This window comes from Fundulus heteroclitus, unplaced genomic scaffold, assembly GCF_011125445.2.
Source record: "Fundulus heteroclitus isolate FHET01 unplaced genomic scaffold, MU-UCD_Fhet_4.1 scaffold_47, whole genome shotgun sequence".
NCBI classification, from domain to species: Eukaryota; Metazoa; Chordata; class Actinopteri; order Cyprinodontiformes; family Fundulidae; genus Fundulus; species Fundulus heteroclitus.
Window position 1 is genome coordinate 2,237,190 of NW_023396890.1, and position 26,912 is coordinate 2,264,101.

The 26,912-nt window shown below is 50.4% G+C and overlaps 1 protein-coding gene across 6 annotated transcripts in view; it reads right to left on the reverse strand.

Moving 5' to 3' along the window:
• Positions 1 to 2,315: 2,315 nt before the first annotated feature.
• grid2ipb (glutamate receptor, ionotropic, delta 2 (Grid2) interacting protein, b) overlaps positions 2,316 to 26,912 on the reverse strand; it is a 44,716-nt gene continuing 20,119 nt past the window's right edge. For 4 of the 6 annotated variants that reach the window (XM_036132092.1, XM_036132088.1, XM_036132091.1 and 1 more), the window contains 21 exons: positions 21,513 to 21,598; positions 19,552 to 19,621; positions 17,073 to 17,225; positions 16,836 to 16,991; positions 16,396 to 16,547; positions 14,692 to 14,826; positions 14,195 to 14,280; positions 13,412 to 13,544; positions 12,733 to 13,034; positions 12,229 to 12,273; positions 10,276 to 11,004; positions 7,956 to 8,108; positions 7,655 to 7,742; positions 6,910 to 6,999; positions 4,861 to 5,057; positions 4,625 to 4,780; positions 4,464 to 4,550; positions 4,230 to 4,359; positions 4,034 to 4,152; positions 3,436 to 3,600; positions 2,316 to 3,358 (listed from right to left, as the gene is read on the reverse strand). In XM_036132092.1, coding sequence (XP_035987985.1) covers positions 3,287 to 3,358; positions 3,436 to 3,600; positions 4,034 to 4,152; positions 4,230 to 4,359; positions 4,464 to 4,550; positions 4,625 to 4,780; positions 4,861 to 5,057; positions 6,910 to 6,999; positions 7,655 to 7,742; positions 7,956 to 8,108; positions 10,276 to 11,004; positions 12,229 to 12,273; positions 12,733 to 13,034; positions 13,412 to 13,544; positions 14,195 to 14,280; positions 14,692 to 14,826; positions 16,396 to 16,547; positions 16,836 to 16,991; positions 17,073 to 17,225; positions 19,552 to 19,621; positions 21,513 to 21,598 — 3,304 coding nt within the window. In that variant the 3' untranslated portion in view covers positions 2,316 to 3,286. The remainder of the gene's footprint in view (positions 3,359 to 3,435; positions 3,601 to 4,033; positions 4,153 to 4,229; positions 4,360 to 4,463; positions 4,551 to 4,624; positions 4,781 to 4,860; positions 5,058 to 6,909; positions 7,000 to 7,654; positions 7,743 to 7,955; positions 8,109 to 10,275; positions 11,005 to 12,228; positions 12,274 to 12,732; positions 13,035 to 13,411; positions 13,545 to 14,194; positions 14,281 to 14,691; positions 14,827 to 16,395; positions 16,548 to 16,835; positions 16,992 to 17,072; positions 17,226 to 19,551; positions 19,622 to 21,512; positions 21,599 to 26,912) is intronic. The other 2 variants (XM_021318496.2, XM_036132089.1) reach the window with 2 other exon arrangements.

Below are 26,912 nucleotides of genomic sequence, written 5' to 3' on the forward strand. Positions count from 1 at the left end.
CTGTCTCCTGGTCTGACTGATCACGATGCAGCAGCCGGCCCGAAGGTTCTGATCAAACGGGTTTCATTTCAGACCCGGTTAAAAATAAAAACCCGTCTTCAGATGATCTTCATCTATTAAGGGGAAACCTTCCTGGGCTCCATGTGGGATAATAATTTACTGAATGACCAGATTCTTTTGGGTCAGAACCAGCAGAACCTGTCGGGCCGCCACACATCATCGCTGAGCTACAGAACTACAAGAACATGAGAAGGCTACAATTCTATAGCTGTGGCCAGAACCACTGCTGACCCAAAAGAACACAGGGCCCGTCTCACATGTACGGAGAACATCTTGATGATCCTGAAGAGGTTCTGTGGACCTTTGTTTAGGTTTGTGTGCCGTCACATCTGGTGTGAAGCTAGCAGCTTTTCAGAACCAGAACCTCATACCCGTCGTGTGACGGCCTGAGCTGCTTTTCTGCTTCAGTACCAGAACATCCAGCAGGAGAAGGTCCGATCATCAGGTTGTGACCTTCAGATCGTTTCGGTTCTGCAGCAGAATAACAGTCCCAAGAAAACCAGGAAGTCCACCTCAGAAAGGCCAAAAAAAAAAGAATGTTTCAGAGTGGCCTAGTCAAAGTCTGATTCTTAAACGGGTCCAGATTCCTCCTCAGAACCAGTGATCAGCTACTGCTGCAGAGGCAGAACCACAAGCTATCGGGTTTAAGGGGATTTTCTCCTCAGGAATATCAGCAAAATTAGAACATTCTGTCCAGGAGTGATGCTGAAAAACTAGTCCATGCATTTGTTACTTCAAGGCTGGACTATTGTAATTCTTTACTATCAGGAAGTCCACAAAATGCAGTTCAAAGCCTTCAGCTGATCCAAAATGCTGCAGCAAGAGTTCTGATGAAAATCAACAAGAGGGATCATATTTCTCCAATTTTAGCTTCCCTTCATTGGCTTCCTGTTAAATCAAGAACAGAATTTAAAATTCTCCTAACGTATAAAGCCCTTAATAATCAAGCTCCATCATATATCAGAGCTCTGATTACCCCGTATGTTCCTAACAGAGCACTTCGCTCTCAGACTGCAGGTCTGCTGGTGGTTCCTAGAGTCTCTAAAAGTAGAATGGGAGGCAGATCCTTTAGCTATCAGGCTCCTCTCCTGTGGAACCAACTCCCAGTTTTGGTCCGTGAGGCAGACACCCCGTCTACTTTTAAGACTAATCTTAAAACTTTCCTTTGTGACAAAGCTTCTAGTCAGAGTGGCTCATGTTACCCTGAGCTACCTCTATAGTTATGCTGCTATAGGCTTAGGCTGCTGGAGGACATCAGGGTCTGTTTCTCTCACTCTGCTGAGTTCTCCTACTGCTCTCCAATCTGCATTGTTTGTTGTTATTTCAGCTTTTAACTTTTTGTTCTGTCATTTTTCTCTTCATAGAAGGTACACCTGGTCTGACGTTCTGTTAGCTGTAACATCATCAGGGGAGGCAGATCATCCTCTATTACCATCTACCATAGAAAGTACTCCTGGGTCAATGTGAGCTTCTGTGCTTTCTGTGTCTCTGCTCTGTCTTCTCTAACATAGAAAGTACTCCTGGGTCAATGTGAGCTTCTGAGCTTTCTGTGTCTCCTGGGTCAATGTGAGCTTCTGTGCTTTCTGTGTCTCTGCTCTGTCTTCTCTAACATAGAAAGTACTCCTGGGTCAATGTGAGCTTCTGAGCTTTCTGTGTCTCTGCTCTGTCTTCTCTAAGCCCCAGTGGGTGGAGGCAGATGAGCGTTCACACTGAGCCTGGTTCTGCTGGAGGTTCTCCTCCCTGTTAAAGGGGAGTTTTCCTCTCCACTGTCGCTTCATGCATGCTCAGTATGAGGGATTGCTGCAAAGCCATCAACAATGCAGACGACTGTCCACTGTGGCTCTACGCTCTTTCAGGAGGAGTGAATTCTGCTTGGAGAGACTTGATGCAACCTGCTGGGTTTCCTTAGAGAGGAAACTTTCTCACCAACCTGGAGGATCTGATGGAGTTTAAAGAACCTTGAGATGATGTGATGTGAATTGGTTCTGTATCATAAAATTTAATTGAATTGCTCTTCATAGCCATGGTGGTTTAGAGAGATCAGTTCCCTTTAATAAAGGAAATTGTTGTTTTAAAGCAGCGTTGTGAATTTATTAAGGTTATCTGAACCTAATCTGGTGTCTTTGAGTTGATTTTAACCCTTTGGTTCATTTCAGAGAAGTAAACATCTAAAGTTCTGCTAGCGGACCCGGACCGGACCTCGGTCCGTCAGATTATACCCATCAGCAGCAAATAAATGTCCAAAGAGCCATCGCTGCAGGTTCTCTGGTCTCAGTGAGACTTTAAAGGTCCAAACATGGTCTTTATTTAAAAGCAAGCAGAACATCAGCCACTTTCAATGAGAACATTTAGAACAGAACCAGTACAGAACCTTACTAGAGTCACAGAGGGTGTCGTATTTACAGCAGGTCCATCAACATGCCATCCACTGCTGCTACGGTTGCTTCGGTACCGGATCTCTCAGAACATTCATGAATAACAAACGGGTTCCACGGAGCGAACGGTGCATAGAAGGGTCATAAAGCAGGAGAACACAGCACTACAGGACAGCAGAACCTGGTCCGTTCAGCAGCCACGCCGGTTCTTCAGGCCCGGTGTGTCCACGCTGACCCGCGGGCTCGGTTCTGTCCTGACAGGAGATCCACCCAGACCACGCTGAAACGGGTCAGGATGGGTCAGCAGCCTGAAAAGGAGCAAATGTCTGGATCTGAGGAACCGCAGAACAGGCGAGAATTCACGGGTCCAAACAGGATCTCTACAAGAACCCGATTACCAGAACCTTCAGCAGCTCAGGAACTTCTTCACATGCACCAACAACATTTATAGAAGCAGAAGAGGTTCTGGTTCCGGTTCTGGATGTCGGGACTGTGAGCAGAACCAGACGATGCTTCAGTCTGCAGCTGCTCCGCGTGGACCAGACCTCTGCTGGGTTTCCTGGAGGCGCTGCTCGGCTCCAGCGGAGCGGGTCGCCTTGGTAAACAGCTGCTGAGCGGACCAGAACTTGTCGGACCAGAACATTTTAGTAAGAATAGAACAGAAGGAGACGGAAATGATGTCCAGCAGATGTTTGTCGTGGACACCTAGAAGTTCGTTCGGTTCCGGCACCAGAACTAACCCTGGTGTGATCCGCTGTGGGTCGGTCCGGTTTCCTGCAGCCGACCGGACCTCCGGTTCTGTCGGTGGGATCTTGGCACTTTGGTTGACGGGGAGCCGGGGAGAAGGTCTCCTACCAGGCCAGAGGAGAAGACAGCCGGGGGCTCCGCGGGTTCTCAGGAGTCTGGGTCTCGCTGAGCGCTCTCTGAAAGACAGAACCAGAACCTTTTAGATGACTGGACCTTTACTGACAGGGACCCGATCATCTCACAGCTGACTCACCTCAAACTTGGTCATGAAGTCTGCAAAGATGCCGAAGAAGGCGTCGGTGCTGGTGGACTTGCTGTCTTCTCCGAAGTAGGAGGCCACCTTGGAGTACTCGTCCATGGCCCGGTTCTGGAGGGACTCCAGAGACTGGATCGCAGGATGGCTGTTCTCCAGGAAGCTCTGGAGCAAAGAGGTGAGAGAGCCATGAAGAACCGGAACCACTCTGGGTCCAAGAAGAACAACCATGCTAAAAGTACCCAGAATGCTTTGGCTTTCAGGGTTCTGGTTCTGTCTGGGTTCTGAAGGGTCCGACAGGTGTCCTGACCCAGTATTCAGCTGCTCTCCTCAGTTTTACTTCAAGCTCCCATTCTGCTGCGGCCCGGCACCATCAGCCTCAGAACCCGTCCAGAATCACCCATCGTTCAGCGTCATTCTGCCTGTTTGGGTCCATCAGTACACGGGAGGTTCTGATGGACTCGTTCTGATGACCACGCTTTATTCAGAGGACCCTGTTTTCATGCTAGCCTGCGTTTAGCTGCTCTGGTTCTGGTTCCTTTGACCCGGCCCAGTTTTCCACTAACAGGATGTTTTATAAAATCTAAAATCGGCTCACGCTCATGACGGAGGCGAAGCGGTCCTCGGCCGTGGCTGGGATCTTCTGGCAGGCGGTTCTGATGTCCTGGACCGTAGCGTGAAGGTCGCTGAGCTCCGTGGTGATGACCCTCTGGTTAACTGGACCAGAACACAGCAACAGAACCGCTTTACAAACACAGCAACGCGTCAGCGGGCTTTGTAAACGGTACCGGTACCTTTGGCCGCCAGCGGCACCGCCAGCAGCTCCCTGGGGAAGGAGAGCAGATCGGGGAAGTGCTGACACAGCGACTTGGCCAGGATGTGGAGGAAGGTGGACTTTCCATCCACCGTCTTGGTGGTGCTGAGCTGCAAGAAGGTGACAGAACATCTGCAGTCAGAGAAAGTCCGACTGGGAAAGGAGAGCGAGCGGGCCGGAACCGGGCCGGACCCGGGCCGGACCCGGGCGGTACCTCGGTGAGGAAGTTGATCTTGAAGCTGGTGGTGCGGTGGCTCTTGGGCTGACCGTTGTTCAGGTAGTTTCCCATGGCGAGAACAAACTGTGGGCCGGGAGACAGAGACGTTCAGAACCAGCAGAACCGCTCAGAACCGCTGAGAGAGGCTGAAGCCTCACCTCCAGGATCTTGGCCAGCTTCTTGCTGCTCCTCAGCTCCACTGAAGCCTTGTAGATGTAGTCAAAGGCCACCTTCATCTCCTCCGTCCTCTCCTGCAGCGTGCTCTTGAACAGCAGGCTGCGCAGGCGGGTCTTGTACTCCGGCACCATCAGCATCTGGAACACACAGACCCTTCAGTCCTGCATGGCCCCCCTGGTCCAAACGGGCCCGTTCAGCGGTTCTGCTGGTGTGGTACCTGGAAGATGAACTGGTCCGGCTCGCTGAGCTTGGCCGGGTCCTGCTCGAAGCGCTCGTACTGCTTGACCTCGTCCTCGTCGGGGGCGTAGAGCAGCAGCTGCTTGATGTGGGCCGGCTCCAGCCGGTCCGTGCTCAGGTCCATCAGAACCTGACGCAGCTCGTGGGGCGAGAGCTTCAGGTGAGCGATGAGGATGGCTGTGGGGGAGAGGAAGAGGAGGAGGAAGAGGATTCAGGCCTGCTGCAGCTGCTGCTTAGAAATCCTCTATAACTGCTTAAATGTGCTGCCTTCTGATTGGCCGATATGGTCAGGCCTTTCTAACCATAGAGATCATATCAGAGCATCTACCACTGTCACCTAGGGGCGCTGACGGGATCTGGGGGCGCCATCTTGGGGAGGTCGACAGCTCAGCTCAGTGTAATGTGTTGACCAGGTGCAGAATCAATTTTAATCAATTATAACTTGATGAATATTGAACTAATTTTCAAGGTTTTTTTGCTTAAAACTTTAAAACTATAGCTATCATAACAAATGGTCCAGTGCATTTAATTAATCTTAATGGGGTTAAAAGTAATAGAATATTCTGACAGGATGTACGCATGATGCATACATTTAGATTTTTTTTATTACTATATAGAAAAAATGTGTTTACTATAAACACATTTGTACATGTATACACACATACATATGTATATACATGATATGCTGTTTATTCACTAATGTCTAAAGCACTGATGCCTTCACCGAGCAGATGCAATTTTGGAGAGACTAAGTCTAAAAACTAAAAACTAGCATCCACGTGTAGACCTGTATCTCTCTACTTAATATTAGAAAAATCACATTCTAATCAAAAATATAGACAATATATTTTCATCTTAATTGTGAAAAGTTATCCCTCCAGCCCTGACGTCAATAGTCCGTTGATTCAAACAAAAATAAGACGCACAGTGCTGAGACATCATCAGTGTGTTCAGCTTGAATCAGCAGGTTAGGGTAGCAGGTCGACCTCCCCAAGATGGCGGCCATAATTCCTGCGCCATGACACTCAATGCTGGGTCTACTCTTATATAATGTCTATGTTTCTAACCAGAAGTGTCCAAAGGTTCAGTGAAAAACCTCCAATGTTAAAACGCTGCTTTGTTCCTAATGTCTGTCTTTAAATCCTAAACGACGTTTAATGCAAACTTCCAGTGAAAAAAGCTGCTGACCTCCTGGGCTGCTGGACTGGCTGCCTCCCTGCAGAACCTCTCAGCATTTATTACAGCTTTCTTCCTCTAAAACATCCTGTTGCATGAAGCGGACCTGGGTTCTGGTCCTGGTTAAGTGGTCGGTGCATGAACTCACTCCCAGCAGCTTTGATTGATGCGGTTTATGTTTCAGCTCCTAGTTCAGCTTTTTACCTGCCTGAGACACGAGCCTCTTCAGGAACTCTGTCCTGATCTGGGCCAGAACGATAAAGTTTTTCCCTCGTAAACCAGGCCTAGTTTGAGCATTTCTCACCGTAGTGAAGCTGTCGCCTTCAGGGAGACGCATGTTCAGAGTCTGAACCCGTCCTAACGCTCTCTGGACTACAGAGGCGGCTGGACTTTGGTCTGTTTTTAGCTCTGGTCCAGTTCCTGCAGCTGAACATGGAGCTTTCCCTCAGCAGCTGGCCTCGGTCTGCCAGTAGGTCCCTGATCTTCAGCTTCACGCTGCTGGAGGTTTTGGTCACTGAGTCACACTGAATCAGAACCTGTGTGGACCAGGATCTGAAGCACAGCTGCTCTGTATCCATCTCCATGAACATGGAGTCCTAACCGTTAACTGAGATGGTTTTCTCTCCTGGAGTCAGGCGGACCATCAGGTCGCCGCTGCTCGTCAGTCAGGATGAAATCCGCCACTAAAGCATCGTCTCTGAGGAAAACGTGCAGGTGCTTGGTTTTATTCCCACTTACCTGTGATCTAGTCGTGTTAACTGGATGTTACCCTGAACCCACTGCAGCGTTAGTTTTACCGCTTTCATTATTTATGTGTAACGATCCCAGGGTGGGGGTGGGGGGGGGTTCTTACAGGCGTTGTAGGCCTTCTTATGGGACAGAATCTCCACCACGTCTTTCTTCTTCAAGTTCTCTGGCAGGAACGCTGGTTCTGGAGGAGAAACTGATCATTTTAACAGAAGTGTCAATGTGTGTCCTCCAGGCACCAGGGGAGAACATGGGAGGTGTGATGGAGACGCAGCTCCGCCGCTACAGACCAAAAAGCTCCGTCCGCCGAAGCTTCAGGACTGACTGGGCTTTTTGCTTCTCTGTCGCTGGCAGAGCTGTGGTGGAAAGCGCCTTGCAAAGGTTTTCATTTTGACCTTCTCCCACAAAGGTTCTGATCGCGTATCTGGATCAGAACCAGCAGGAAGTAGAGAAGAAAAGGAACATTTTCTCATTCCTTACAGGAGCAAAGTGTAAAGAAGTCTAAAGTTTGTGGAAGCACCTAAATGTTGGATCGTTCTCCAGAATGGATGGAGAACGTTCCCTCAGCATGATGCTGCCACCACCAATAACACCACGTTCTACCTCACAGTCACGCTGCGGTGTTTTGGTCTATCGACTGGAGTTAAAGGGTCATGAAAGCCTGAGCAAGGCCCAGAGAGAGGAGGGGGGGGGGGGGGGTAATGGTGCCTGATGGAGAGCCGGTGCAGGTGGAGCCGCTCCTAACTGAGGAGATTTCAATAAGCAGAGATGAAGGTCAACAACAAAATGAAGATGAAATGAGACTGGAAGACACGATGACGTGAGGGGCGGGCCGGTCCAGAACCACTCACTGGGTCGGCGCTGAGTCCCAAAGTGCAGGTCCAGGTCCAGGTACTTGACCATGTCGCTGAGCTTGTCGTAGTCTGAATCTTCTCGCAGCTGAAAGCAAAGAGGACAGCCTGCTTAGCGTCTGCAGGAACACAGGCTGCTTCTGACTCACGACACAACACGCTTTGTCCAAATACGGGACAAGAACCGTGGGAGTGAGAAAAGTTGCAGCTAAAGTGGGAAGATTCACACAGCCGGCTGATTTTCTCCTGACGGAGCGCCGTCCCACGGAGCGGCGCTGGAGAACAACGGGTCGGGACTCACCTGACCCCAGATGGTTCCCTCAGAGTTCTCCACCTGCTCCCAGCGCAGCCTCTTCACGCTCATGTGATTGGTGTCGGCCGCGTTCTGGCCCGCTTTAGGCAGAGGAGGGGGGTCACAGGGTGGAGGCAGGGGTGGAGGAGGAGGGGGCGGAGCCTGGCAGGTCAGCACAGAATAGATTATTTTATATAAGAAACGTTTGGCTGTCAACCAGAACCACATACCGAGCCTGGTGAAGGCAGACGGCCTGATGGGTTCTAGGTGATAGAACAACAGACAGTAGAGGTTGGTGTTTTTACAAAAACAGAATTACATAATAAAGGAGGATGCATTCAGCTCCTCTGAGTCAATAGTCTCACTTTCTGGGTCCTGGTTCAGAAAGCTGGGTTATCCAGAGTTCCTGCATATCCTGGCTTTTCTGCTTCAGAAAGCTCAGAAGTTTTGATCCTGACAACAAATTAAAAACGGCCCTGCTACCCAGCAGAGATGTTTGGGCTAACTCTGAGTTTTCCTTTTCTGGAGGAGCCTGCATGCTGGAGTCTCTGTCAGGAGGCTGATCAGACCACCATTAAATGTCTCATCCTTTCTGGGTTAATAAATTTTACACTGCTGTCATTGATTTATCTTAATATTCTCTGAGCTGCACATCGCTCCTAGAACGAGGAACACTGTCAGTTCTGAAGTTTCTCTGAGCTGTTCTTCGTTTTTATGCCAACAGCAGCTATTTAATAACGTAGGAGGCAGAAAGTCTTTAGAGGCAGCTGGATGTCAGGAATGTTGCTGCTGCTCTCAGTTTTAGTTTAAAGGTGTTTCACAGTCAGAGACCCACAAGATTAATAAGAGAACGACAGAATGAAAGCAATTATTTATTCTGTATAATATTTTAAGGCTTCCAGCTCCAACTTTCAATTCAGATGTTTTCCCCCTGACTCTGTTAGGGCTACAACACTTAAATAACGCCACCTTTACTTCAACTAAAAATATAAATACCACCTGTTATGATTAATATAAAGTGAGGTTGCATAAATCATATGCCAGCAGATTGGACAACAGCCAATAACGACCCTAATGACTCCTCGTTACAGAGGAGTGGACCAGTTTTGGTCCAATCTGCTGCCTTAATGGCTTTAACGACCGCCCATTACTAAGGAGTGGAGCTGTTTCTGTTGAATCTGCATGTTATCTAAGCCATTACAAGGCCTTTGTTGGGCAGTAGTATAAAGCTTGGTACTCATCATTACTCCAGACTTTTTGAATTGAGAAAGCTTCCTGGAGAGGAAGTGAAACGTCTTCAACTACAGAAAACAAGTCCAGTTGCTTTGTTTTTTACTTTTTTTTACTTTTTTGGGATGAACATCAGTAATTTCAGTAACTCACCATCCCATCATTAATTGCAAATGTTGATTATAACCAATTAATGCTTTAGTCAATTAAGGTTAAACAGTAGAATAACTAAGAACTGGACCTGTTTAAACTGTAATTTCATACTTTATCGTGATTTGCTGCCATGTCCTTTTTATGCCTTTTTATGCACCCCCCCCCCCTTGTGTGTTGAATGAGTGCAGTGTTAGAAAACAGCTTTAAATCTCCATCTTCACTCATATCAATCATGCCTTGGCTTTTTCAGCAATTCTCTGCCACTAACTCACTTTTTTCATCATTTCTTTGTGTTAATTATGCTTTAATATTCTCTTTAAAGATTTCTGATTCCAGGCTTCTTATTTCCTGCCATGCTGAATCGTGTTATCTGCGCTCCATTGGTGAGGCCTTTTCCTTCCTGCTTGGGCTGAACTCCGGGTTGATTGGACGCTGAGTTTAGTTACCTGGCTGTAATCACCTGTTCTGAAAGTGAAAACACTGAGTGTGACAGAGTGAGGTGGAACTACTCAGAGCAGATCGGCCATTATTACGGAAACGGGGCCCAGGAGGACCTGCAGCCTGAGATATTATGGGATGGATTCATGGGTTAGAACGGCCTAGTCAAAGTCCAGACCTAAACTCAAATCAGAATCTTTAGAAAGACTTAAACTGATGTTCTCAGACGTTCTCCGTCCAACCTGACCAAGCTGCTGATGTTTCATGGAGAAGAAGCTCCAGCCGCCCAGAGCTGGAGGAGATAACGTCCAGAAGACCTGCAGCCAGAGGAGGTTCTACAGAAAGTTCTGCCAGGTTCTACGTAGAGTTGTTCTATCAGATCCAACCTGTTTATAGTGTCAATGTGACTAAATGTGGAAACCTTTAAATGCTGCAGCTGCCTGACGAGCGTTTGGCTGGCAGGGCTTCTGGTTCTGGGGAGGAATCACGGCGGAGAGAGATGCCTTACCTGCTGTGACTGCTGGTCCTGTGCTGCGGGTTCAAAGCTGGTGGTGTGGGGGGGCAGGGAGGAGTGGGAGGCCGGAGGCTGGGGGAGCTGGCTCTGCGCGGAGCCGGGCTCCTGCAGGGACGCCGGCAGCGGGCCCTGGTAGCTGTGCTGGTGGTGGAGCTGGTGGTGCCTCTGCAGGACCAGCTGGCTGGGCCTGAGCGGCTGGGGGGACGGCTGGGGGGACGGCTGGCGCACGGGCTGGGGCTGGCTGAGCTGGCGGGGGAGGTAGCTGGCCCGCGACGGCTGGGAGGAGCGTAAAGTGGAGAAGGTCAGGGGGGCCACGCCCTGCGAGAACCTGGAGGACGTGGCTCGGAAGCGCTGCCGAGCTTTCTCCACTTCTTCTCTGGTGGGTTTGTGCAGAGGGGAGCGGCTGGACAGGAGCGTCCGTGGGGGAGGCGGGGGAGGAGGGATGATGGGGTGATGTGGCTGAAAGGGCATCCGGCTGCGGGGGACGTGCTCCGGGGAGAAGCGCACGGGCGGCAGGGGGTCGATAAATTGCACCGGAGGGGGAATGAGAGCCTGGAAAGGCGGGGGAGGCGGGGGGCTCTGGTTGGGCGGCGGCGGGATGGGCTCAGAACCGGAGGAGTAGGTGGGAGAGGAGGCGTCGTCGCTGCTGCTGTGGTCCTCGCTGCTGCCGCTGCTGAGGCGGCGCGACATGAAGCCCGCCTCCTGCTCCTCTGGGAAGCTCATCTGGAGGGAGAGGAGGGGAGAAGACCTGAATCACAGCTCAACGCCGAGCAGCGGTCCCATCGGACCGTCTGAGCGCGCTCCGTAAAAACGCCGCTCAACTTAATCTGCTGACTAAACATGTCTGCTGCTCACTTCAGTGCTTTACTGGGATGATCTGAGATCTGAGGACGACACCAGCAGCTCAGCTGTGACAGGGAAAAACTAAACCTCTAGACTTCTGGATTCAACCCTGAGTCAAGACTAAAGATCTAGAAGTCCCACTGAGACCAGCTTCCTGTCGCGCAGCATGATGCTGCCACCACCGTGCTCCACTGTGCTGTTAATTACCCTTCAGGGACCTAAAACAGGAAAGTCTAGACTCTCAGATCCTCCACCTGAGCTGTGGGTCTCTGCAGCTCCTCCAGAGCCACCATGGTCCTCCTGCTTCTCTGATCAATGCTCTCCTGGTCCAGCCTGTCAGTCCAGGTGGACGTCCATGTCCTGGTAGGTCTGCAGGAGGTCCATCCTCTCTCCAGGTCCAGATGATGATCAGAGCTCTGGGAGGTTCTGTAGAACCTGACCCTGCTGTAAACTGGACCAGAACTTTCTGACCCGTCTGCTGGTTGTTCTCTGAAGAACCTCTGAGGCCAGAACCAGAACCTCTGGGTCTGGTAACGTCTGACTTATTCAGAGAACTGCCGCCTTGTTCAGATTCTTGTCTTGGTAAAAACTTTAAGCTCCTCTGTCACATAAAATCCCAGTAAAATACAGGAGAACTGCTTCATGTGTGAATAGTTGCTGAGGGTGTGAATACTTCTGGGACATGCATCCTCAGGTATTCATGAAGCTCAGCAGAACCAAAGCTGGGATGAAAAAGCTTGAATGACCAGAAAAACAACAATTTCTCCAGTTTTTATACCCAGTCAAAGTGAAACAGTGATCAGGCACAACATTATGACCCCCGTGGCTGCAGGGACACCCAGAGGAGTGCTGCGGATCCTTTAGGTCCTGTGAGCGCTGAACCCTTTTTGCTGTAAGGGAGGATGCATTAGGCCACGCCCACCAGGGGGTCAGCTGGTCGGCAGCATGCAGCTCCAGATGCCTGCAGCTCATCAACCATCAGGACAAAATGCTCCTGCTGTCTGTGGTGGTGTTGTTGTGCCTGATCTCTGCAGATGCAGATGTGACTGGTATCCTGAACCTGCAGGTCTTATCAGCTTCTACTGAGTGACGAGTTTTACTTACGGCCCCCGCTCTTCTTCTGACACCGTGCCATCCACCTGCATCAATCTGCAGCAAACAGCAGAGCCGCCGCGGCGTGAGCGCGCCGCACTACAGGAGGTGCTGCTGCATCCTCAGCACCATCACATTGTTACTGACGCGTTCACAAAATGTACAGAGTTTACTGCCCTAAAGCTAAACCTGCACACACTGCAAAAAGGGAACTAAAAGTCAGTCAAAAATGTCTTAAAATTAGTTTATTTTTCCTTAGTTTGAGCAGCTAAATGACCCTATTTTCCAATAGAATGAGTATTTTTAGACATCCTGCACTTGAAATAAGTGCAATAATCTCATTCCATTGGCAAATAGTCTTATTTAGCTCCTCAAATCAAGGAAAAATACTCTGATTTCAAGACAATTTCACTTACTTTTAGTTCCCTTTTTGCTGTGCATTCACTTCTGGCTACAAAACAACCCATTCTTACAGAAAGCCTCACATACAGAGCCAGCGTCTGATTTCCTCCTCACCTCCTCGTAGTCGTTCTCCCCGGGGACAAAGTCGTCCACCAGGGTGACCCGGTGGCCCAGCTGCTCGCTCAGGGCATTCAGGAACTTGTCGGTGTCCCGGCTGCGCGGCGGGCGAGAGAAGGTGAAGAGCTTCTTGCGGCGTGTGAGCGTGTTGGGGCCGCTGTCGGGGGGCGGCGGGGAGGCAGGCGGGCTCTCCAGGCTGACGTAGGGGTTGGACTCCACGCTGCTCTGGTGCTGGATCTGGTAGACGGTGGTGGGCAGCGGCTCCTTCCAGGAGAGGGTCAGGCCGGACTTACGGCTCCCTGGAAGAGAGCGCTGCCATGAAAACACATCCTGCTGTTTATACGTCTGGTAAAAGTCTTTCTGCCAGGTAACCGTGTCATGTTAGCAACGGAACCTGCAGCGTTCAATGGCTGGGAGCTCCGACTCATTCAACAATCAGCGCTCATCCAGTCATAATGACCCTGAAACATTTCACATTTAACTCTGACTGGATGGCATCAGGGTCCTTCTGCCGGGTTTCAGGAGTCTGGGTCCAATTTCCCTGATTAGCAATTAGACCTTAGTGGCTAAAGAAGTCCAACCGCTGATGAAAGCATGCATGAGAACATGTGACCTGTGTGTTACTGTGTGTTATTGTGTTATTGTGTTACTGTGTGTGTGTGCGCCCCGGGTGTACCTGTGAGAGGGGGCAGCGTGAGGGGGGAGAGAGAGCGGCCGTAGGCCTCAGTCTGCCCCGCCACCTCAGGCTCGGCGGGGGACACGCTCTTCCCTGCGTACATGTTCTCCAGCTCCGTGTACACACCTGTCATCTACGGGTGAAGGCATGATCAGCGGGTTAGCACACGGCGGCGGCTTTGAAGGTTTGCAGCGTGTCGCGGTTCAGATGCTGAACGGCAGACCTTCAAACCCTGTGAGGGCATAAAAACCTCCAGCGCTCTGCAGACCTACTGGCAGCCTGGGAGGATTGTGCAAAAGCCGTGGAGAAGATTCATCTGGGCTGATTTAGTCAGTGGAGTTATTTTTCTGCTGCAGCTCTAGGAGGTCTTCCTCAGCCTTCCTCCCTCCTGCTCAGCGATAAGCCGGGTTCTGCTCCAGCCTCACCGGTCACCCGTTCTCTGACTAGCGCTCTAACTTTCATCATCAGCTCGTTAAACCCTCTTCTGGGTCAAAGTTTCTGCTAATTCAGAACCACGGGTCCACATGTCTCTGAATGTTTAGGCAAGCAGCCATTTCCTCCTTTTTCTGGATCTGTGAAGATCAGAAACCAAAATCTCTGGTGATAAAACATTAAAATTGTTCTTTTTTTATGTGGATTTCTTCGCCAAATCAAACGTGAGGGACCAGAAATGTATTTCTCGGCTTTTGCACATCCTTAGCCTTCCAGGGGTGCCAGTAAGCGGTGAGGCAGCTATAACTAGCACCGTAGAGCAACATGCTGAGAAGCTGCAGGTATACCTACATGACTGAGGTCGGGGGACTCGGGGAAGGAGGTCCCGTCTCCTGACTGCCTCTCCTCCGGGCTCCCACATTCATCCACATGAATTCCTAAAGCAGAGCAGAGGATGGAGAGAGACAGATGGACATGAGCCTCCTCCCACCATCCACCTGCAGCCAGGAGGAGACGATGAGACGCTGCTGTGGGCCGCTGCCATGGAGGCTTATCTACAGCCTGAAATGGCCTCAGCAGAGCCGTGGAGCATGAGGTGCTGATGCAGGCAGAGCTGTTCTGCACTGCATCAGCTGAGCGCTGCAGATGTGGCTTCTTTAGGGTGGAGAAGCACCTCAGTGAGAATAAAAGCTCAATAGAACAGAAACTGGAGGAGACATCCTGCAATCAGCGCTGCTGGTCTGAGTAAACATGAAAACGATGCGTAACCCGTCAGATAAGCGGCTTAAAGCTCCTGCAGAACCCTTTGGTTCTGGCCTGCAGGGCAGCAGAACCTGAGGGCAGCGTACCCATCCCCAGGTGAGTCCCGATGATGCAGTCGTCTGAGCTCCTCTCTCTGACGCTGCTGCGGTAAGACGAGCCGGTCACACGCATGGAGCTGCTCCGTCTGTGGTGTTCTGGAGCGCCGTCAGGATCCAGCAGAACTTCAAAACACACACACACGGGCCAAGTCAGAACCTACGGGAAGGTCTCAGGTCATCTGAACATTCCTCCAAACCCCCAGAATGGATCCAGAGAAAATAATCGACTTCAGAAATCACCTGAACCAGAACCAGAGTCCAGCTGTGGGTCATTCAACCCGAATCTAACTGCTGCGGTTCTGGTTCTGGCCTCAGAGATCAACCAGCATCATGGAGACCAGCAGACGGGTCAGGGAGGAGGTTCTGGTCCAGTTTCCAGCAGGTCAGGTTCTACAGAACCTCCCAGAGCTCTGATCATCATGTGGACCTGGAGAGAGGATGGACCTCCTGTCTCTGAACAGGACTGCTACCTGGTCCTGGATGCTAGCAGCATCTCCATGTAGGAGAGATGAGGGAGAAGGTCTCATCAGACCAGAACTAAGGACTTTGTCTGATACTAAAAACATAATTTGAGTTAAAGAAAAAATACTAAACATTATCCTCCACATGTCACTATGAAGCACGGTGATGGCAGCAGCATGCTGGGGGAAGCAGGTCAGAGCTGATGGAGGATGGATGAAGCTAAATCAGGACCACCCTGACTGAGGTGGAGGTTCTCCTTCCAGCAGGAGAACCAGCCTGAGGTATTATGGGATGGATTAGATCAGATTCATGGGTCAGGATGGCCTAGTCAAAGCCCAGAGCTGAATCCAGCTGGGAATCTGTGACCAGACCTGAAAACTGACGTTTCCAGAAGTTCTCCCTCCAACCTGACTGAGCTGGAGCTGCTTTACTATGAAGAACAACCAGAACCTTCAGTCCACAGAAGCTCGCTGTTCCTGTCCCAGTAAGACTCACAGAGGGTGATACATTAAAGGATTATTTTTGTTCTTTGACAATGTATTTTGGCAAAAACTGGTTAGTTTTAAACTAAGAGCAACATATCAGCTCGTGCCTGTTATGTTGCTCACATAAAACTAAGAACATGTGTTATTTTGTTGTAACTTGTTTTAACTTGTGGTGGGAACCTATGACAATGTGTTGTGGGAAAGACTGATTCTGTATTCCTTATTTTGCTTATATTTGCGCTATTATCTGAGTTTGCAATATTATTTTGCTTCACACGCTGCTGAGATGCTGGAAACGTTTTTTGTTTTGGAAACGGGACGAACAGCTCAGATGGGAGGGAGAAGTGGCCACTCTCGCTCCCATCTGATACTTTGTTTATTGGTATAAAAGGAGGGAACCACCCTCAGTCGCTGAAGTCAGCCGTGGGTTGAGCTCTAACCGGACTGACCGACTTCCCAGTCCTAACCATGGTAAGAGAAGAAGGAACAACACGCCTGTTTGAAAGCTTGTCAGGCTTTAAGTGCTTGCTACTTTGCGTGTGCGAAGTGCTTGCTGTTTTGTGTTGCTGTATTCTGTGGGGAATAATAAATGTGTGCCTTATATTCTAACAGAAACAGTGTTTGAGTCCTTATTTGTGTTTGCCGATCTCTCCCGATCCTGAAATAAACATTTCATAAAACAGAGGGTCTGTGTGGTGTGAGGGTGTGAAGAAGCTCATTGAGGACGTTCATGGTTCTGGCTCACCGCTGCTCTTGAAGCCCAGGAAGCGTGACAGCTTGCTCTGGCAGCGCTCCTGCTCGTCGTAGGTCAGGAGCTGGTAGATGAACTGCCAGATCAGCTGTTTGGCCGGCGTGTCCAACACGGGAAAGATGTCCACTATCAGGGTGTCCACGTTCCTGCAGACACAACACGGTTAACAGGCTCCTCCTTCCTGAGCACATTATACCGCAGGGCAAAGGTGCAGCTTTCTGCTGATTGGCCGTCCAGAAGCAGTCAGCTGCTACCTTTCATCCCCCATGGTGACCCGTTAGTCCAACCTTCTCCTGCAGCAACCTTCTCCTCCAGCAACCTTCTCCTGCAGCAACCTTCTCCTCCAGCAACCTTCTCCTGCAGCCCATCCTTCCACCACGTCTTTCACCCTCTGAGAATCTGTTTCTGTGTTTTCAGCCCAGCTTGGTGCTCACCTGTGCTGGAAGAAGGTCTCCAGGGCCTTGCAGATGGTGTATCTCTCCTGGATGGTGAGCAGGTGCTCCAGCTGCTGGCTGAAGGTCCGTCCGTGCACCTTGATGCTCGGCGGAAGGATCTCTGCCACCCACTGGAGGGAACTGAGGGCTGGAGACCTGTGCAGCAGAGACGGAGGACTATCAGGCGTAGCTGGTGGACGCAGGAAGCGTGGGTCTGAACCTCGGCCCCGCCCTCACCTGGAGCGAGGCACCATAGTGGGAGCCAGACTCGGGGATTCCTCTGGGTCGGTTTGGTCTGAGGAGAAGTCTGACGGGCCCTCCTCCACCACCATGGTGGGCATGGCCCCGCTGCCCTGCAGCATGGACACCACCTTCTCATGGGAACAGTTTCTACAGCAGAGAGAAACAGAATCAACTTCTTCACAGCAGAGAAACCAGGATGGAAAGAAGGAGCTTCCCAGGTTTTCACATCCAAACACTTTCCTCACTTAGTGCTTAATAAAGCTAAAAAAAAAGGTCTGTTAAATACAACAAATCATTAAAATCATGGAACATTTGCTGCAAAAAGGAACTAAAAGTAAGTTTTTCCTTGATTTGAACAGCTAAATAAGATCATTTGCCAATAGACTGAGTATTTTTACCCTAAAATAAGATAATTAGATATCCTACACTTGAAATAAGATAATGGAGATGAATTGTTCTTATTTTAAGTGCAAAACTCTTATTCCATTGTCAGATAATCTTATTTACCTGCTCAGATCAAGGAAAATACGCACATTTCAAAACTTACTTTGAGTTCCCTTCTTGCATGGCTGGAATTGAACCTTTTTACTTGATAAACCAAACAGATTTGATTCTTACAGTGAGTAAGAATTTTTCACGTCTCGGTGAAGAAAAGCCTTCAGATAATTTTATTCCTCATTGCAGCAGCAGAATCATTGTCTGATTTAATTCTGATGTTAGAAGGTAGCAGCAGCAGAGGTGGCAGTAAATCTAGAGGATGCTGTTTATTAAAACAGGAAATCTGCGTCATATTTCTGATTATAAGTCCATCTGATGAGGCTAGAAAAGCAGTTTCCATCGTTTCACCAGAGGAGCGCAGCAGAACCATCTGTGCTGCTGTTCAGCGCCGTATGTTCTGTGTGACGGTGCTCAGCTTGGCTCCAGCTCTGCAGAGCTCCGCTCACACGGCCGTCACAGCGACTCCTTTATGGATTTAAGTTCTTACGGCTAGAAGTGGCTGTGATGAAACACTTCTGGACCTGCAGGTGAAGTTCAGTCCACAAAGGGACGACTGGGACCCCCGCAGGCCGGCCGCGGTTCTTGGTGCCGCTGTTGTAGCTCCGCTAGCGTTACGGCTCCAAACCAAACACCGATTCCACGGAAACCGTTTATTAGTGAGAAAAGCTGATCAGGAAATGAAAACCGGACCAGAACCGTTCTACTGTAGACGTAAAACCATCTCAGACTGGAAGGAAGATGCTGGAGGTCCAGAGGGAACTTTCCAGTGATGGTTTGTGGCGCCGTGTCTTCTGCTGGTTCTGCTGGTTCTGGTCCTGCTTCGTCCTGCTTTACAGAGACATGGACTTTATGTCCCAGCAGGACTTGGTACCGGCCCACGCTGCAAAGGTACCAAAAGCTGGTCCAACAACCGGTGGTACTGTGCTTGAAACGGGCCTGAACAGAACCTGGTAGAGAATCTATGGAGTCATCAGAACCAGCAGATGACTTGAAGACAAATATTAAAGCAACCTGGGCTCCAGAACACCTCGTCAGAACCGCAGGTGGATCGTCTCCTAACCGGAGCCCAGACCCGGTACTGAGAGCAGAACCGTTCATTAGCCTGAGATTTCTGCTTATATTTTTTATTTATCTGATGTAATGTTCTTATTATCTGAGAGCTTTGGGTTTTCCCTCTCTGTGGCCAGAACCTATTTTAGAACCTATATTAGAAATATTTCTCTGTCTGTGGCAGAAATCTACTTAACAGACGAGGTTCCCTCTCTGTATAGAACATTTCCTGCTAATGTTCTGGTGTGGAGCTGCGGTCCTCGTTAGCGTAATTAACGGTGTCCGTGCAGAACCACTTCACACGGACAGACGTGGTTCTGCACGGGTCCGAACAGCCGGGTTGGGAACAACAGAAGGTTCTACAGAACAAAAGGACATAACGAGTGGCGCTGGTGCTGCGTCGGGTTCACTGGTTCTGCTAACGCTGGGAGGAAACCCAGTTCTGAAAACACATCAGCAGTGAACTGGTTCTGATCCGAAGGCTCTGATCTCTGAGGCTGGAGTTTTCTCTGGGTGTGGTTTAGAAGTTCTCCTCCTCTAAATGGAACAAACTGCAGAGAGGAAGCTGTGATGTGAGGAAGAGGAAGAGGAAGGTACGCAGGCAGCGTTAGCACCTTCAGACGGCGCTGATCCATCCCCAACAGCAGCAGAAGCTATTAAATCTTTTGGTACCAAATATAGATTCAAACCTTAGAACTGAGATGTTTGATTTTATCTGGAGTTGTTCATACAGCTTGAATGCTTAATTATGCTGTGATGTGATTGGCTAAGGAGATTATTATGTTAGAAGAAGGTCTGGTCCTGTTTGAATCTAAAGTTGGATCAGAGGAGCAGACGTTCCAGATTCCAGGATCTGGCTCGGTTCAGGAACCGATAAAAGACAAAGTCAGACCTTCTGGCTGCTGCAGCTGAAGCTGAGACTAACCTCATGTCCAGTCCATTGAGGAAGAGGATGCGGTCTCCTGTCTTCAGTCCACATTCCTCAGCAGGACTATCTGAGAGGAACACAGCAGAGAGCAGGTCAGTCCCTGGAGGCTAACACAGACTAATGTGACGCTGTCAGCCTCGGTCTGAGCGAGACGCGGTGAAGCCCATCAGCAGACGAGATGAGCTGCGTGTTAACCGCCGTTACGTAAGGACAGCTCGCTGTCAGCTCGCCGTCTTCACATCAACTTCACCAACGCTCATTTCAGCTTCTCAGGCTTCACCAGCTTCTATTCTTCTGGGAGGACCGGTGTTGGGCTCACGATGACGAGCCGTGCCATCCGCCCCCAGCATCCATTCCATCCTCCATAAGGCCCACTGAGTCAGTGCGCTGCAGCACATGTCGGTGGGTGATGCTGGTGGGCGAGCTCAGCGCCGTCATCGGCCAACACACCAACACAGAGGCTAGAGGAGCGGCGCCCTGCTCACACGGGAGCCTGCCGGCTTCATCGCTGCTGCTGCTGCTGCACACGTTAGTTCATTAAAGAGGCTTTAAAGTCGCTTATTTAACCACCGTTAGTGTTTTAATGACTAACGGGTTCAGCTTTCCTCTGTAGGACTCGTTAAACAGAAACGAGCTAAAATGTTGAGACAACAGCAGATTAACTCTTTTCATTTTCATCTAAAGTTGCTTTATTCTCAACCAAAGTGGCGTCCAAACATTTCTCAGGCCTTTTATGTGACGGACCAACAAAAGATAACCGTGAAGAAGACGTCTGTGAAGTGTGGCATGCAGCTGTGTCCTTCAGTCGGTACTTTGGAGAACCAGCTCCTCTGCAGCTCCTCTGGCTCTCAGCTTCTCTGGAAGGTTCTTCACGTTCTTCTCTGTAAAGCCGCTCCAGCTCAGTCAGGTTGGATGGAGAACATCTGGGAACAGCACTTTTCAGGTCTGGTCACAGATTCCCAGCTGGATTCAGGTCTGGACTTTGACTAGGCCGTTCTAACCCATGAATCTGATCTGATCTAAACCGTCCCATAATATCTCTGCATGTTCAGGCTGGTTCTCCTGCTGGAGGAGAACCTCCACCTCAGTCTCAGGTTCTCCTGCAGGATGGTCCTGATTTATCACCATCCATCTTCCCACAACATGATGCTGCCACCGCCGTGTTCAGCTGTGTGAGTGTCTGACAAATCTTTTTAAAGGTCTGTTTTATGGAACCCACCACTAATAGAAACACTCTCCCACCTGAGCTGCTGGTCTCTGCAGCTCCTCCAGAGCCACCATGGTCCTCCTGATTCTCTGATCAATGCTCTCCTGGTCCAGCCCGTCAGTCCAGGTGGACGTCCATGTCCTGGTAGGTCTGCAGGAGGTCCATCCTCTCTCCAGGTCCAGATGATGATCAGAACTCTGGGAGGTTCTGTAGAACCTGACCTGCTGTAAACTGGACCAGAACCTCCTCCCTGACCCGTCTGCTGGGTTCCTGGGTCTCCTTGGATGTTCTCTAAGGTTCTCTAAGGAACGTCTGAGGCCAGAACCAGAGCCGCTGCTTTTAGACTCAGAACCGATCTAAAGTGTCACGATGCTAGAACAACAATTTCCCTCTGGGATTATTAAAGTATATCTGATTCTGATTGTAATTCTGATTCTGTTTGTTGGCCGGTCACATAAAGCGAGGAAAGTTCAGGCTGTAAACGGAACCAGGGAACCAGACAGGAACCCGACAAAAGGCTTTATTGACAGAACGTCTGCGTGGCGTTCACAGAGCGGCAGCATTGATGGAAACAGCCTGAACATTTCATGACTCACAGGAACACCTCCTGATCTCTCTTTCAGTCCTTCAACCACGCCGACCGCCCCCCCCCCCCCCCCTCCTCTGCAGCCCATACATAACAGCGCCCGGGTCCAGCCCCCCCCCCCCCGCAGAGCGAGGAGCTCCCCGGGCCGGGTTCCAGCAGCAGTACCTGGGATGACGGAGTCGATGCAGACGGGAGCGTGACCTCGCAGCGTGAAGCCGAAGCTCTTTTTGCCTCTGTAGACTCGGATCAACCTGAGAACGCAGTGCAGATAGAAAACAGGATAAAAACGTCAGCTGGAGACGCACAGAGCTACTTTATTCACCTGTTCTGGAGCAGTTTGTAATTATTCCTGCAGGAAAATGCTCCAGGATACCCTGGAAAACACTAAGACTGCAGAACCCAGCGTTTATATTAACTCATAAATCATTTTTCCTTAACCGAGCAAAAAGCATGAACTGGTTTTATCACAATATAATAACCTTGAGTAAATGTATCACTGTTATACGATACTACGATACTGTTATACCCCTCCCTGGGCTGCCACCTTACCGTGGTGGAGGGGTTTGAGTGTCCCAGTGATCCTAGGAGCTATGCTGTCAGGGGCTTTAAGCCCCTAGCAGGGTCACCCAAGGCAGACAGGTCCTAGGTGAGGGACCAGACAAAGCGCAGCCCAAAACTCCCCTTATGATGAGTACAATTGTTGGACCTCGTGTTCCCTCGCCCGGACGCGGGTCACCGGGGCCCCACTCTGGAGCCAGGCCTGGAGGTGGGGCACGTTGGCGAGCGTCTGGTGGCCGGGCTTTTGCCCATGGAGCCCGGCCGGGCTCAGCCCGAAGAGGCAACATGGGTCCACCTTCCGAATGGGCTCACCACCTGTCGGAGGGGCCAAAGGGGTCGGGTGCAATGTGTAACGGGTAGCAGTGGAGGGCGGGGACCTTGGCGTTCTGATCCTCGGCTGCAGAAGCTGGCTCTTGGGACGTGGAATGTCACCTCTCTGGTGGGGAAGGAGCCTGAGCTTGTGCGCGAGGTTGAGAGGTTCCGACTAGAGATAGTCGGACTCACCTCGACGCACCGCTCTGGCTCCGGAACCAGTCTCCTTGAGAGGGGCTGGACATTCTTCCACTCTGGAGTTGCCCATGGTGAGAGGCGCCGAGCTGGGGTTGGCATACTTGTTGCCCCCCATCTCGGTGCCTGCACGTTGGGGTTTTCCCCGGTGATCGAGAGGGTGGCCTCCCTCCGCATCCGTGTGGGGGGACGGGTTCTGACTGTTGTTTGCGCTTATGCGCCAAACAGCAGTTCAGATTACCCACCCTTTTTGGAGTCCTTGGAAGGGGTACTGGAGAGTGCCCCTCCTGGGGACTCCCTCGTTTTGCTGGGGGACTTCAACGCTCACGTGGGCAATGACAGTGGGACCTGGAGGGGCGTGGTTGGGAGGAATGGCCCACCTGATCTGAACCCGAGTGGTGTTTTGTTGTTGGACTTCTGTGCTCGTCATGGATTGTCCATCACAAACACCATGTTCAAGCATAAGGGTGTCCATATGTGCTCTTGGCACCAGGACACCCTAGGTCGCAGTTCAATGATCGACTTTGTTGTCGTTTCATCTGACCTGCGGCCGCATGTCTTGGACACTCGGGTGAAGAGAGGGGCGGAGCTCTCCACCGACCACTACCTGGTGGTGAGTTGGCTCCGATGGCGGGGGAGGAAGCCGGTCCGACCGGGCAGACCCAAACGTACTGTGAGGGTTTGCTGGGAACGTCTGGCGGAGTCCCCTGTGAGGCGGAGCTTTAACTCCCACCTCCGGGAGAACTTTAAACACGTCCCGAGGGAGACGGGGGACATTGAGTCTGAATGGACCATGTTCCACGCCTCTATTGCTGAGGCGGCTAGTCGGAGCTGTGGCCGCAAGGTTGTCGGTGCATGTCGCAGCGGCAACCCTCGAACCCGCTGGTGGACACCAGCGGTGAGGGAAGCCGTCAAGCTGAAGAAGGAGTCCTACCGGGCTTTTTTGGCCTGTGGGACTCCGGAAGCAGCTGATGTGTACTGGCAGTCGAAGCGGCAGGCGGCTCGGCTTGTCGCCGAGGCAAAAACTCGGGCGTGGGAAGAGTTCGGAGAGGCCATGGAGAAAGACTTCCGTACGGCTTCGAAGCGATTCTGGTCCACCATCCGGCGTCTCAGGAGGGGGAAGCAGTGCAGTACCAACACTGTTTACAGTGGGGGTGGTGTGCTGCTGACCTCGACTCGGGACGTCGTGCGTCGGTGGGCGGAATACTTCGAAGACCTCCTTAATCCCACCAACACGTCTTCCATTGAGGAAGCAGAGCCTGAGGACTCTGGGTCGGGTTCTCCCATCTCTGGTGCTGAGGTTGCCGAGGTTGTTAAAAAGCTCCTCGGTGGCAAGGCTCCGGGGGTGGATGAGATTCGCCCTGAGTACCTTAAGGCTCTGGATGTTGTGGGGCTGTGTTGGTTAACGCGGCTCTGCAACATTGCGTGGACATCGGGGGCGGTTCCCCTGGATTGGCAGACTGGGGTGGTGGTCCCCCTATTTAAAAAGGGGGACCGGAGGGTGTGTTCCAACTACAGAGGAATCACACTCTTAAGCCTCCCTGGTAAGGTCTATTCAGGGGTTCTGGAAAGGAGGGTCCGTCGGATAGTCGAATCTCGGATTCAGGAAGAGCAGTGTGGTTTTCGTCCTGGCCGTGGAACACTGGACCAGCTCTACACCCTCAGCAGGATTCTTGAGGGGGCATGGGAGTTTGCCCAACCAGTCTACATGTGCTTTGTGGATCTGGAGAAGGCATTCGACCGTGTCCCCCGGGGGATCCTGTGGGGGGTACTCCGGGAGTATGGAGTACCGGACCCTTTAATAAGGGCTGTCAGGTCTCTGTACGACCGGTGTCAGAGTCTGGTCCGCATTGCCGGCAGTAAGTCGGACTCGTTTCCGGTGAGAGTTGGACTCCGCCAAGGCTGCCCTTTGTCACCGATTCTGTTCATAACTTTTATGGACAGAATTTCTAGGCGCAGCCAAGGTGTTGAGGGGATCCGTTTTGGTGGCCCTAGGATTGCGTCTCTGCTATTCGCGGATGACGTGGTCCTATTGGCTTCATCAGGGCGTGATCTACAGCTCTCACTGGAGCGGTTCGCAGCCGAGTGCGAAGCGGCCGGGATGAGGATCAGTGCCTCCAAATCCGAGACCATGGTCTTGAACCGGAAAAGGGTAGAGTGCCTTCTCCGGGTTGGGGAGGATGTCCTGCCCCTAGTGGAGGAGTTCAAGTATCTTGGGGTCTTGTTCACGAATGAGGGGAAGATGGAGCGGGAGATCGACAGGCGGATTGGTGCAGCGTCTGCTGTGAAGCGGGCGCTGTACCGATCCGTTGTGGTGAAGAGAGAGCTGAGCCAAAAGGCGAAGCTCTCGATTTACCGGTCGATCTACGTTCCTACCCTCATCTATGGTCACGAGCTTTGGGTCGTGGCCGAAAGAACGAGATCCCGGATACAAGCGGCTGAAATGAGTTTTCTCCGTAGTGTGTCTGGGCTCTCCCTTAGAGATAGGGTGAGGAGCTCAGTCATCCGGGGAGGACTCAGAGTAGAGCCGCTGCTCCTCCACGTCGAGAGGAGCCAGTTGAGGTGGCTCGGGCATCTGGTCAGGATGCCTCCTGGACGCCTCCCTGGAGAGGTGTTCCGGGCACGTCCCACCGGGAGGAGACCCAGGGGAAGACCCAGGACACGCTGGAGAGACTATGTCTCCCGGCTGGCCTGGGAACGCCTTGGGATTCCTCCTGAGGAGCTGGCCCAAGTGGCTGGGGAGAGGGACGTCTGGGCCTCCCTACTGAAGCTGCTACCCCCGCGACCCGACCCCGGATAAGCGGAAGAAGACGGACGGACGGACGGACGATACTACAGTGTTTGGAAAAATATTTCAAGCAAAAATGTAGAACCTGATCTGACTGGGTTCATCTAAAACAGAAAAAAAATATTAAAAATGCTACAAATATATATTATTACAGATATAATAATGTTATTTACAACATTTATTCATTGTTATTTTGATTTCAACACAGCGACTCAAGCAAACCTAAGACCTGCTAAAATGATCTGTTGTTTTCATGTGCAGAATATTATCATTTATTACCATTTAGCTCTTCTAGCCTTTATAGAGCAACAGTGGCAGTAAGCTAAGCAGATATTAGCAGCTTTCCACACTATCCATGCAGCCCTTTTTCAGCCAGCTAGCTGGCAGTGTGCAGGAACACGTGGGGGAGGGGCAGCACTGCCTTATTCTGTTCTCAATAAAACAGAAGGAAGATATCTGCTCACTTTCTTTTTGACAGGACTTTTCTCTTAAGAAATGCTATGGAGCACATTTACTCACGTGTTACTTCAACAAGGGTCTCAGCACATCTAGCAGAAGTATATCTATTGGCAGTTCATAAATGTTTTCTTTCAAAGTAAAACATAAAATGGACAATAATACTTCTATCAGCTTGTTAAGTCACTAAAACAAAGAAAGGAGCCACAGGCAGAGCAGGAACGGCTGAAATTTATTGACCTGTTCACTTTTTATCAGGAGTCCATGTTTTTGAATCTCAAGTTAGAAAATTAAAAGTAAAATTGTGTTAAGTTTACAAATCAGAAAGCGTAAACTACCCAAAATCCAACATGGCTGCCTTAAATATAAACATTAGCAATAGCCAAAACAATAATTCTGCCTAATTTAATCTTTAACATATGATGATATCCTTTTCCGTTGTTGAACATGTTGCCACAGCGTTTGGAAATAAATTATTATTGTTAGCTTGTTTTGCTAGCTGTAGTTAGCGTGTTTACTGAGCATCCTAATCCACAAACCACCACGTAGATTTGAAACCCAGCTATAAATAACTGAATAAATAAGCTAAACACGGATGAGGAGCAACCGGTGTTCCACGTTCTCTGGTGAAAAGTTTGTGATGAAGCTGATCAACGTGTTTGAACATCATGTTTTTAGCTGTTCTGCAGCGGAGAACAACTGCTTAAATACAGAGGGAAGTGTGGAGAAAGACATGTGAAACTTCTGAGTTAATCAGAGGATAATGAGGAGGCAGGAGACAAGCAGGGAGGCTGAGGGAGGGAGACTAATTTACACAAAGCAGCTGAACTGAAACACAAGGAAAACCAAGAGAAAAGACAAATACTAACCTAATGCAGATAAACTAGAATACATAGAAAACCGAACAGAGAATAAACTAAGAAATCAAACTAATATGGCAACACCTTAGAGAACATAATAGGGTGAGCACACAAACACATGAAGACCCCAAAGATCCTGAAGATTACATTATGTTTTGTGATAATTCTCATATTCTAAGTGAAATGTAGATTTCCTGATGCTTCGACGTCTGAATGTAGAGGTTCCTTGAAATCTGTGACTGGACCATGAAGCGGTGCAGAACCTGACGCAGATCCATGTGGGGGGGGGGGGGGCATTCAGTGGGCGAACAGGGAGCTCAGCAGCTTCTGGAGTCACTCGCTGCTGTTTAAAGCTGTTTGTGCCTTTTCTCTTTTCATCTGTCACTTCCTGTCAGT